The 13,185-nt window shown below is 46.6% G+C and overlaps 1 protein-coding gene across 2 annotated transcripts in view; it reads right to left on the reverse strand.

Moving 5' to 3' along the window:
* Positions 1 to 13,185, reverse strand: part of STX18 (syntaxin 18) — a 91,738-nt gene that overhangs the window by 14,846 nt on the left and 63,707 nt on the right. For both annotated transcript variants that reach the window (XM_084797775.1, XM_084797776.1), the window contains one exon: positions 759 to 871. In XM_084797775.1, the coding sequence (XP_084653901.1) occupies positions 759 to 871 (113 nt within the window). The remainder of the gene's footprint in view (positions 1 to 758; positions 872 to 13,185) is intronic.

The following is a 13,185-nucleotide window of genomic DNA, read 5'->3' on the forward strand; positions in this document are numbered from 1 at the left end:
GCTGCATAGGGGGCACTGATGAAATGCAGGGCATCGAGAAAGAGGTGGGCTACAGAGCCAAACCTACGTACCAGGGATTCTTGGACCCACCATCTATGAGTGTCCACTTTGGACAGGTAGCCCAGGCTGAGCCTGTCAGAGTTTTCTCGATAAAAGAGGCTATGACTCTCCAACGCTGGCAGAGCCATAGACATGGCAGAGAAGATGTTCAGGCTTCAGAGCTTTAGTGAGCTGCTAGGCAGTGAGTGGTACCACATGAAACCCAGGGCAAGTGGACTGCATACATAATGAAGCAGTCTGTGACATCCAGACTGGAAGGAGACTGCATTTCTTTGGCAAACGCTATCGGGAACATTACTGTATCTGTGATGACCAGAAACACAAACTTATACTTACACCATGTCCCAAGGGCTTGCCTGGCTGTGGAGACCCCTGAGAAGCATGCTGCACCCTGGGGCAGTGTGGCTGGCCGCTGCCCATGCAGACTTCCTGAGGAGGCTCACACCATTCTTTAGCAGACAGCTCCAATGGTGCCTCCTCAGTTTCCACCCAGCTGGTGCACAGAAAAGCAGCCCTTCTTCAGAGTCCATGAGAACTCGCCACTCCTCAAGCTAAACGCTGCCACCTCTAAGCTCCTTTTGCTTTGGGCAGCTATGCTCTCCGCCATGGGTCAGGAACTGCTGCCACTCCCTGCTTTGTGTCCTTGCCAACAGGTCAGAAGGAAGAAGCACAAAGCCAGACTTTATCCTGATTCATACCTGGCAACTCCTCAGCAGCAGGCTTTTCTTCAGAGTCCTGGGAGGCATTCTGTAAGGCTTTCTCGGATGTGGATTCTTTCCTTTTTGTGTTTGGCTCAGGTTCCAGCTTAGATCTAAAAACAAATACTTAGCAGTTATTTATTTTTACCTCCCAAACAGAATCCCCTTCTGTTTTCATGTGTGACTTGTGTGTTTTTTGCTCTGGCTCCTCTACTGGGGCCCAGGAGTCACATGGGTACTTCACACCTTAGTGCAAGGCACCATGTTGCCACAGGCTGCCTTCTGCATTCCAGCCACAACACAGGGCCTAGCATCTGCACACACTGGGGTTGCCCTGGAGAAGGTCATCACGCCAGGAAGTGGGTGTACAGTAATCCAGGAATTTTACACTAATGCCAAAGTACGCCAAAGATAGACACATGCTCGAGCACATGGAGTATCTTGAAACAGTTTAACTATGAGAGTACAAGTGTTTACCAGCTAGTCGAGCCAGGAAGCCTCTGAGTTTAGCTTTCTTTGCACCTTTTCTCACAATACTCTGATATGGTCTCCTTTTCTATGCATAGGGTGCATACCCATCTCTGCTACCTAGAGATCTTCTCAGGCTTTCTTAAACCTTTACATTGTATTTAAATGTTTTTAAACTTTATTATTTGCCATTGGTGTGTGCATGTGTGTCTGCAGGCACACAGTGCATGTGTGGAGGTGAGATGCAGGGCCCTTCTCATTTCTCTGGGAGCTTCCAGGTGATTTTCCTGTCTCCGCTTCCCATCTCACTGCAGGAGTACTGAGACTACATATGTGTGCTAGAGCATCCTTTTTATTTTTATTTTTTTAAAACATGGATTCTGAGGATCAAACTCAGGTTATTAGGTTTGTGCAAGAAGTGCTTTCACCTGCTAAGCCATCCGTTGCCTCATGCCTCTGTGTGAGTGTGTGTGTTAAACACAGGTACATTCATCCATACATGCATATATAGAAGCCAGAAAACAATGTCAGGAGTTTTCCTTTAGAATTCCCCACCTTATTTTTATTGTTGTTGTTTTGTTCTCATTATATAGCTCTGGTTGGCCTAGAACTCACTATGTAGACCAGATCTGCCTGCCTCTGCCTCCTGAGTACTGGGATTAAAGGTGTATGCCATTAAACCTGGCTTTCACTTATTACTTGAGACACTACACCAGAGTTCACTGTTTTTGCTGTTCCTTTTCTATACACTGGTTTGTTTTTTTTCCCCCTGGATTTCTGAGAGATTGTATCCAATGAAAGTGGGGTTACGGGTCCTTGTGAGGAGCCATGTGGACACTGGGAATCGAACTTGGGTTCTCTGGTTCTCTGCTAGAACAAGTGATGTTCATAACCGTTGAGCCATCTCCCCAGCTGAGTTCACTGTGGCTGGCAGTGAACCCCAGGAACCACCTGTCTCTGCTGAGGTTACAGGTGAACACCACCAAGCCTGGATTGTACATGAGTGTTAGGGAACTGAACTAGGGACCTTACACTTGCACAGCAAGCACTTTACCCCCAAGCCAACTGTCCAGGGCCCAGCTTACATTACAAGTTCTCTCCTGTTCTCTACACTCACTTGCACTCCTTTATGAGTTGTATGTGCTGCTTAGCTAGATTGGTGCCTGCACTCAGTGTTTGTTGTGATCTGCAAATAGGTCGCCTAAAGGCCTATGTTGACACCCGGTGTATGGCTTTATTGTGTGAAGCATTAGGAGGTACCTTTAGATAAGAATGGTCATTGGGGTGTGCCCCTGAAGTGGCCTTTGGGACCTTGGCCCTTCCCTTCTCTTTGTTCTCCAACTGTGTCTCCAGGAGGCAAACAGGCTTCATCTGCCATGTACTACACCACCAGGGCCAAGCAACCATAAGCAGAAACCTCTTAAATAATGAGCCCAGCAGATTTTCCTCTTCTGACTTCTCTTTGTGTTTTAATTTCTGGAGCCAGGGTTTCACTATGTAGTCCTGGCTGGCCTAGAACTTGCTATGGGACTATGGTAGCCTTGAATTTACGGAGACTTGCTTGCTCCTGCCACCTGAGTGCTAGATTAATGGCAGGCACCACCGTGGCTGGCCTCCTTTTAAGATGACTATCACAGAAATTTTGTTAGAGTGTTGGGAATCTAACACAGTTCAATAAACACACATTAAATGAATGAATGTTTTATAAATATGAATAAATGGCTAACAGAGGAGAAAAACTGGTTATAAAATAGTATGCTTTAGAGCCCACCAAAGTGCTGGTACCTGACTATAATCCCAACACTCAGGAAACAGAGATAGGAGGATCGCTGTTAGTTTTATGACAACCTGGGTTACAGTATATAGCCCCTGTCAAAAGAATCAACCAATCATCAAAATAAAATAATAGACATCATAATAATAGCTTTACCAAATCCTTTATGAAAATATAAAAATTATAGGCAGGATACTAAAAGATCTATGATATAGTTTCCATGCTGCAGGACAGCCAGACTGTGAACAAAAGAATAAAGTCAATGCATGCTGGCTGGATCTGGTTTATACACACCACTCGGTATCTGCCGAGCACCTATGATATACTAAGTTCTTCTCTAAGCACCCTGTTGAAGGTAAATGTAGACAAGTTTATTCAACCCAAACATCTCTCTAAGAAGGCACTAGTATTAAATGACCTTTTTTATATAGAAGAAAACTGAGGCCACATAGTAGCTAGGCTGAGACAAGACCTCAGGGTCCCAGCTCCAGAGTCCAAGTTGTGTCAATTCCATGAAGAAAGTCTCTTTAACCAACACTGACAGAACGAGTAGATACTTATATAGAATAGGTGCTATTAATGCCATTCAGATCCCAACTAGACAAAGTACCAGGAGGAAGACAATTGTCAACAGCAGAGACCTTACAAAGGACTTACGTAGGGGCATAGGAGGAATTCTCTCACAAAGTAACAAATGACAAATGATTGAATAACAAAGTGCGTGAAAGACTTGAATAGACATTCTGAAGGAAATATAGAAACCATTTATAAACACTCATGAAGAGGTGATTAATGCAAACCCAAGCCACGGTGAGAGATGATCCTGCACAGCCATAGGAAATGCATTTGATCTAAACCAAATGCTGGGGAGAAAGAGAAGGAAACCACCTCACACTGCTGGAGTGTCTCCACTGTGACAGAGCAAACCCATTTGATATGATTCCCAGAGAAAAAGGAAGAGGTATGTCCACACAAAACTGTCAAGCGGCCACAACAGCCTTACTCTACAGGAACAACCCCATGCTGACCAATACAGAGTAGGGAAGACAATGGTGTGTCCACACAGAGAGCAAATCACAAACACTGAAGCATGGCTAATCTTTTTAAGACATGTTAAGAAAAAAGGCCAAATAAAAACAACTAAGGGTAGGAAGCAGGGCTCAGGGCACAGTGCTCACTGAGCATGCCGAAGGTCCCAGGCTTGATCCCAGTACTGCAAAACAATTTCAAAAGAAACCTTTGAAGAAACAGACAGGGTTCAGTCTGTATTTAACATTAAGTATATTAGTATAATTATAAAATGAATCACTGCTTAACATTTTGTGTCAAATTAGTCTTGGAATTTAGTAATTGAGTAGCTTGACACATTAGCCAGTTTTCAAACTAGCCTGGAAAAAGACAGCCATGAATCAGAAATTTCAATGTTTTCCTCTGGTTAGTAAGTGACAGTGTCTTGACATCTCTTGGTCTGATTTCTCATCTGCAAAAGTGTCCTCTTATGGTCACCAGTACCCCTAAGCTGCTTGAGTAGCAAAGTCAACAGCACACCAGAGTCACAGCTTTACTGCTGCCAATGCCATGGGTGAGGCAGCACAGCCTGACAGAGGAGGTCCTAAGGCAGTGCCCCCTACTGTCTCCGGTGCTTTTCTCCTTGTAGTGACACAATCCTCCCAGAAGCACCTCTGTGGGGGAAGGACTGACTCTGGCTCAGGGTTCAGTGGATACAGCCTAGCATGATAGGGAGGCCTCCGCAGGGCAAGCAGCTCATGGCTGAGGAAGCGGGGACATGAGGCTGTAGATTACACCCCTGTCCCTGTGGAAGCCAAGGCTGGCCTATGTAACTCCTCAGGTTGGCCCACCAGGCAGGCCTCATCTCATAAAGGTTCCACAGGCTCCCCAAACAGGGTCTCTAGCTGGGTACCACATGTTCAAACACATGAACCTGTAGGGACCATCTCATATTCAAACCACATCACAGACCAATCAGGGAAAAGAGGTACTGTAACAGTCCAGAATGACCTGAAGGATGCAGAGAAGGGCACACTTTACAGACATCAACTGCCACCCCATAAGCTGCTGCTCTCCAGGCTGGAGCTACGGAAGGGGCAAGTGTGAAACATCCTGATAATCAGCCAAAGACAGGTCTAGTGTGGAGTCCTGCAGCTACCTGAGCTCAGGCAGCCTTCCTTTGGGTCAGGTTGCTAAGCAGACATTGACTTCATGGACCACAGGAGGCAGCAGTCCATACCACAATACCATAAATCCTAGTTTAAGAGTCTGGATTCTAGTGGAAGAGGGAGCCTCCCTCCCCTTGTCAGAAGTCTAGGGGAGGAGAATAAGGCAGAAAAGGGAAGGAGAGTGGGAACAGGAAGATACAAGCGAGGGGATAACAATCAGGATGTAATATGAATAAATTATATATTTAAAAAAAGGTCTGGGTCTTCACACAGCAGCTGATAGAATTAGATGCTGAGACTCACAGCCAAGCATTAGGCGGAGCTCAGGGAGTCCTGTGGAAGAGTAGGGGAGAGGGAGGATAGAAGGACCTGGAGGAGACAAGAACACTGCAAGAAGACCAGCAGAGTCAACTAATGTAGACCTATGGGGGCTTACAGAGATGGACGCACCAGCCAAAGAGCATGCATGGACTGGACCTAGGCCCCTACACATATGTAACTGACGGACAGTTTGAACTTCATTGGGTCCCCTAGAAAGCTGAAAGGATGCTGTCTATGACATGGACTCTGTTGCTTGCTTTCAATCACTTCACTCTAACACAGCTGCTTTGCCAGGCCTCAGTGGATGAGGAGGAGCTCAGTCCTGATGTGACTTGATGTGCTGGGGTGGGCTGGTCAGTGGGGGAGGGCTTCCCTTTTCTAAGGACAAGGGGAAGGGGAAAGGGTGGGAGGGAGGGGTGGGGAGGAAAGGATGGAAGGCTATATTGGGATGTAAAGTGAATAAATAGATGATAGATAGATAGATAGATAGATAGATAGATAGATAGACACACAGACAGACAGACAGACAGACAGACAGATAAGCAAGCAAGCCTGGGCCCTGAAGTCACAAGCTGACAAACCTCCATAAAAGAGACATTCAGGAATGAGGTGTGGATATAGCTATGGGTTTGACTCTAGATTGCCCCTTACCTGCTGTGTGTTACTGTGGGTATGTTTTAATTCTCATCATCTACGGGAAACCCCGCCTTTATCCAAGGTACTTGTAAAGATGAAGTGAGATCACGCAGTAGGAAATGACTAGGATACAGCGCCCACCTGTTTCCTTATTTATAAAGCTACTTTGGTTGTTTTTTACCCCAACATCCAACCCAGGGCTCATTCTGGCTCTCTTCTTTCTGTTTTTGTGATAGTGAGCAGCCTGGCTCCTAGCAGCCTTCCCATCACACCTACCACTCAGATTTTGTTGCAAAGACTAAACTGCAGCACCAGATATATATTATGTAAAACGTTAGTGCTTTCTGAGTTCTTCCAAGAACTACTTGAGTATGGAATGCTGGGAACTTCACAAGGAGGGAATCACTTAAGATCTTGACAGAGAGCAAGACTCTGCCAGACACAAGGACAGAAAGGACATTCCAGTTATAGGGACCAGGAGCTGGTCACTTGCCTTCAGAGAATGATCATAACTGGCCATTTCTAATGAATAATCACTGTAGACTCTTGTGGTAGTTTGAATAGGTTTGGCACAGAGTCATATGTTTGGACGCATGGTCCACATGGTATGGCACTATTAGGAGCTGTGGCCCTGTTGGAGTGTGTGTGGCCTTGTTGGAGGAAGTGAGTCACTGTGGGGTGGGCTCTGAAGTCTCCCATACTTAAGCTCCACCCAGTGTGGAATCTGAGCCTCCTCCTGGTTGCCAGCAGAAGCCAGTCATCTCCTGGCTGCCTTCAGATCAAGATAGTGAACTCTTGACTCCTCCAGCACTATATTTACCTGGACACTGCCATACTTCCTGCCTAATCAAATGTTGTCCTCTATAAGAGTTGCCTTCGTCGCGCTGTCTCTTCACAGCAATGAAACCCTAAGACAACTCCCCTAGCCATGGAGGAGGTTCCGGTTTCCTTCACATGTCATTCTCAGTCTAGGTAGCTTGTCAAGTGTGAGCTGGTCTTCTGTGTTTTAAATTTTACTGTATAAAAACCACACAGAGAGAAGTTTGAAGTATAAAGATTCCCTCAGTGAGTAAGCTCCAGCCCAGTGCCCTCCAGCTCTGAATGTTGACTGTATCCCCTCAAGGTGCAGTTTGCTTTGATACAACCACCACAATCAGAAAAGGCACAGCTGTCTCTTACTCCCATCTTCTCTCCCTCAGAATATTCCATTTTGACCAACAGTATCCTGTACGGCCAAAGGGTCCACGTCAGAATCCTGCATTGTGCTACTCGCTAATGCTCTTTAATGTGTTTGGAGTGCTTCCTTCAGGCTCTCCTGAGTTCCATGTGCCTGACACCTAACACCCCACCAGTCACTCCAACCATGCCTCTGGTGCTTCCTCGTGGCTGAAGCACAGAGGCAATCCTGCTTTTTGGGGTATCTGCCAGCCTTGGTGTGACTCATCTTGCCCACCTGACATGGCAGCTGTCCGGCTCCTTGCTGTAAGGTTTTTCTTCCTCTTTGCCAACAAGAAGCAAAGGGAAACATTTGACATTTTAACTCTTTCGAACTTTTAGTTCACTCATGAATTTACTCCTGCCCAGATGGATGTCTGATACCCTCTTTCACTCACTGGACTATAACCTGCACTTGCCTTTTCACTGTAGCTGCCTTAAGACCGGCTGCTGCGGTCTTCAGCCACATCCTTGTCATTCTGCAATCCCTCCCTTGTGTTCTGATACAGTGACATGTTCTGGCTTCACAGTTTCTTTAATCCAGCCTAAAAAGCGGCCATCTCTCCAAGATGCTTGGTCCTTCAAACCTGGAAGTAGTACTTAGAAAACAAGACCCCTGGGAAGAGGGGGATGTGTGTTGCTACTGTGGTATCACTGCTGACAGGCCTTCCCAGTGGGCAGATCTAGAAAACACACATTGTGCACGAGCACACAGGCACATAGACACCACCATTGACTTCCAGTCTGAGCTATGGAAACTGAAAACTATTTTAACCCTTACCAAAAGGTCAAAGCATCCTGGCCCATCCTCTTTTTCATAGTCAGGCAACTGGCTTGGTGCACCTGTGTAGGCTGACACCCTCAGCGTCACTCCTCCTCCTCCTCCTGGAAAGGCTATAGCCATCTTTGCATGCGAACAACACCTGTGCGGACAACTCTGTGTGGAAAACACCTGTGCGGAAACAACTTGTCTGCACAGCAGTTGTCCGCACAGGTGTTTCAGCACAGCAGTTGTCTGCACAGCTGTTGTCCGCACAGCAGTTATCCGCACAGCAGTTGTCCTGTGCGGAAAACACCTGTGCAGACAACTGCTGTGCGGGCAACACCTGTGTGGACAACTTTGTGCGGACAGTAGCTGTGCAAACAACAGCTGTGCAGAAAGCAGACATGCGGACCGTATAACTGCTGTGCGGACAACTGCTGTGTGGACAACTGTGTGTGGACAACAGACATGCGGACAACAGCTGTGCAAACAACACCTGTGCGTACAACTTTGTGTGTAAAACTGCTGTGCGGCCAACAGGGGTGTGGACAGTAGCTGTGCAAACAACAGCTTTGCAGAAAGCAGACATGCGGACAACAGAAGAGCGGACCGTACAACTGCTGTGCAGACAACCGCTGTGCGGACAACACCTGTGCGGATAACTGCTGTGTGGACAACACCTGTGCGGACAACTGACATGCGGACAACTGCTGTGCAGCCAAAAGCTGTGCGGACAGTAGCTGTGCAAACAACAGCTGTGCAGAAAGCAGACGTGTGGACAACAGATGTGCGGAACACCTGTGCGGACAACTGCTGTGCGGACAACATCTGTGCCGATAACTGATAACTGCTGTGCGGAACACCTGTGCGGACAACACCTGTGCAGACAACTGCTGTGCGGACAACTTTGTGCGTAAAGCTGCTGTGCGGCCAACAGAGGTGTGGACAGTAGCTGTGCAAACAACAGCTGTGCAGAAAGCAGACGTGTGGACCGTACAACTGCTGTGAGGACAACTGCTGTGCGGACAACACCTGTGCGGATAACTGCTGTGCAGAACTGCTGTGCGGAACACCTGTGCGGACAACTGCTGTGCGGACAACTGCTGTGCGGACAACTGCTGTGCGGACTGCCTCCCTGCCTCCCTGCCTCCCTGACTAAGAGCTCTCCCTGACATCCTACCTTTGGCAGCAGGGCTCCTCACCAGCACCAACACTCACCTTCACCCCTACCCATCTCCTGGTTTCAGGACTGCTTGATTCAGGAAGGGGACAGGCTGCACTGCCTCTTGACTGACCATTTCATTTAATGCCCATCACCCTTATGTCTGGAGTATGGCAGTGCCAGTTTTCAATGTAGAATAAATAAAGGGCTGCAGAGAAGCAGACAGAGACAAAGTTGAACACTTTTTTTAAGGTGATAAAAACAGATTCTAATTATACACAGAATGTCTACTGAAATCCTCAGGGAAATTACAAATTAGCTAGCTAAAGGCAACCTGAGGGAAAAAGCAATTTTTAAAAAAGTCACCACAAAGATCAGTTTATGCCCCAATTTACTTCGGTGTACTTTTCAAACTGAAGGCCATGCATTGTCTGTGATCAACAGAAGTCCTGACATCTGTTTCTAGGTCCCTGACTTTAAAAAGCCTAGGAATTGTATTTGAAATTGTAAAAAAAAAAAAAAAGAGGAGAGAAACAGACATATTTTCTTGGTTTTGAAGGGGGGAAAAGTGTGAAAGCACATTTTAGAAACAGAGAGAAGTTGCAGTCGTTCCGGAAGGACTGTTTTGTCTTTTACGCACCAACACAGAGGGCAGGGACACTACCTACACACATTATAGTTCCCTACTCAAAAGTGGCATTTGGGTTACAGAGGTCTTGGAGTCACAGGGAGAACAGGAGTCAGCTCATTCTCTCTAAAGCCACCTCCACCAGTCACTCACCTCAAAGGTATTTATTAGGCATCTACCACTTTTTAAGTTAAGTGTTCCTTAAAGCATGGGCTACAGATTACTACCAGATCTATACTTCTTATTTGTTTTGCCATGAGGTAAGTACAAAATGAGGAGCAAGAATACACAGCACTCCGACAGTGCCTTTGTCTCACTGAACATGGTATAGAGCAGCTTGGTGTCATTAGACCAATGTGGCAGGCCACCTGGTACACAGCTGGGACGCTGTCATGTACCAGAGACTACATACCAGTCCCTGGCAGACTACATAAGCTACAAGATGTGGCCCTTCACGATGAGGGCTGCTCTTAGAGTCAGCACAGTGAAAGACAGAAGGCGAACATTTCAGGCCCTAGCTCACACTCTTCCCTCTTGGTTTACAGACCTTTTAAAGTACAATAAATCACACTTGGCTGGAAGGCCATACAAAAATAAGCCAAAGTCTAGACCTGGCCCACAGGCCAGTCTGCAATTTCCCCTTCTAGGGAACAAAGAAGGCCTCCATCATAAAAAGCAAAAAAGAAAACCATCACTGTGGCCCTCTGCCTTTCCTCATCTCCATCTCCGTCACAATCACTGGCAGCATCCCCTGAACTCTGTGCAGGATCAAGTATGGGACTGGCGGCAGAAAACAGTCCTACTGAGGTGAGAGGGCTGGGTTAATAGTTCAGTATGTGATGCCACGATTCACATGAGAACTGCAATCTTCTATAAAGGACAAGAAAGGGAGCACGATCTCCCTCCTCTGTACTGACAGCAGAGAACACATAACAGAGGATGTAACAGGCCTGTGTGGCTGCAGGTCAGGCAACGCTTTCTGGTGTGTTTTAGCCTGAGCTGGGAAATCACTTGCTGTTCTATTTAGAAAGGTGCCATCATGGCACAGAGCCCATGTAAACAGATCTCTGGACACAAAGGGTCCTTCCAGTCCAACAGTAGACTCCACTGTCAGAGTAACCTGTGCTTGGGCCACCAAGACTTCTGAATATCTTAGGAAAGCATCCCATCTTAAGGATCTGTGGTAGTGGGACACACACAGCCTCAAGCTGCACTGATGGACTCAGCAGGTTCTGTGGAGTATATTGACCTTGTTTTGTAATCTGTTCAGTATTTGAAGAAGCTATAATCTTTAGCCAATTGCTTTCATTCCTCTAAGATCTCCCTTGAGACAGGGAATGACCCAAAGGTCTGCACTCATAAGAACATGGTCCTGGAAAAGTGAAGGGTTCAAATAATGGCCTGAAGCCTGCAAACCTCAGAGCCAGGTCAGCTGGAAAGCACGAAGAACACCTGACACTCACTGCACAGTAGGAAGGCACGCTGCACTAGCAGACAAGAGTCTCAGGCTAGTCTCGATTCTCATGGTACACAAGCTGTTTTTCTGGAGAGAGCATGGTCTGATTAGCTCAGATGTTTTATAAGAACATATAAGAACGCTACCAGGGTATGTGATGGCCATTTTAGCTTCAATCACCCAAGATACCAGAGATTTAAGGAGACCAAGAGGAAAAGAGGTGGATTTAAAATCCACGGGGAATGGATGACAGGGCCATTTATGCCAATGTTACATCAAATATTGTTGCACATATTTTTGGTTTGCAAACTTTCACTGACATCTCCTTCAGTGAGAAACCAAGGGCTGAGCATCTATCTACTTTGTAGCACACTCTGATCAATGCACTGGCCAGAAAGACAGAAGACACTGATCCCTACCTCCAAAGAACTTAAGAGTTTTACAGAAAAAAGAGCAGACAGATAGAATACCCAGGTAGTCACCCCACTCTAGATCGAGGCAGCAGGCACCACCATCAGCTCAAAAAGCAAAATGCCATCAGGGTAGATGAAAGCAGGTACTTTAGTGACAGCACTATCATTTACAGGCAATATAGCCATTGTAGGAAAGTGCAGAGCGGTCAGCTGGGAATACTTCTGGCTTAATGAGCAAAATATTTTCAGCACTCCCGTGCCCTTTGGTACAGTAGATAGATGTGACACCTCTACAAGAACACAAGCTACCACATAATGCCATCTTCACTCTCATGATAAACAATGAGCCATCAAGCTGCACCTCAACAGGTATGTTCTCCTTCACCAGACAAACGAGATATGACAATAATGCCACAGAACACAAGCAGCTGGGCTCCTCAAGTTAACTTAATGACAGCCACCAGTAACCCAAACAGAACAGTAGACAGAAATAACCTACCAACCTTCCATGACAATCATGGCTGTGGTGTGTGTGTGTGTGTGTGTGTGTGTGAGAGACAGAGAGAGAGAAAGAGAGAGAGAGAGAGAGAGAGAGAGAGAGAGAGAGAGAGAGAGAGAGAAAGAGAAAGAGAGAGAGGGGGGGAGGGAGGGACGGGGGGGGGGAGATATGCATCTGACTGTAAATAACACACGGGGAACCTCCTAAGGAGGGAGACAAAACAATGCTGGTGGTGGCAGCTGGAATACTTCATAGGACAGGTGACACTTAAGTTGATCTGGAAGGATGAATATGATTTTGTTCACCAGAATGACAGATCAGGCTACGTGAAAGGTTCGGTCAGGATTGGGCATGAGAAAAGCAAAGCTCTTTTAGAAGAAAGTCACACAGAGGGGATGTACTGGGGACTGATTCAGAAACAAAAGCTATGATACAGGCACTATAGACCATATTTGGCCTTTGTGAGACCTGAGCATAAGGGAGGCATAAAATTACATATAAAATTACATGTACGTTTTAAGCAGCTGTCTTGTGTCTAAAGATGAGGAAAGAACTAGAAAGAAGTCATGGTGGTGGCAAATGCCTGCAACTCTCCATAATCCCACCATCTGGGAGGCTGAGGTGGTAAGACCAGAGTTCAAGGCCTGCCTGAGAAGTACAGAGACTGTCTCAAGAAGCCTAAGAGCACAGGCCTAGGCTGCACTATGAAGGGTCACAGTCCCCCAAGGTCTTCTACTAGTCATCACAGGGCAGCTATTTGGCAGGGATGATGCTGTACATTTCCCATCTGACCGACATTAGTGTGGACTATAGAGGCAACTTCTGCCTAGAAGCAAGACTGAGGCCACATTTGCTGTGGCCTTTTCTTGTCTCCACCTGCAACAGCACAGTAGACACATCTGCCTCTCCTTCCTA

Source organism: Acomys minous, assembly GCF_964271855.1.
Source record: "Acomys minous genome assembly, chromosome: 10".
Lineage (NCBI taxonomy): Eukaryota > Metazoa > Chordata > Mammalia > Rodentia > Muridae > Acomys > Acomys minous.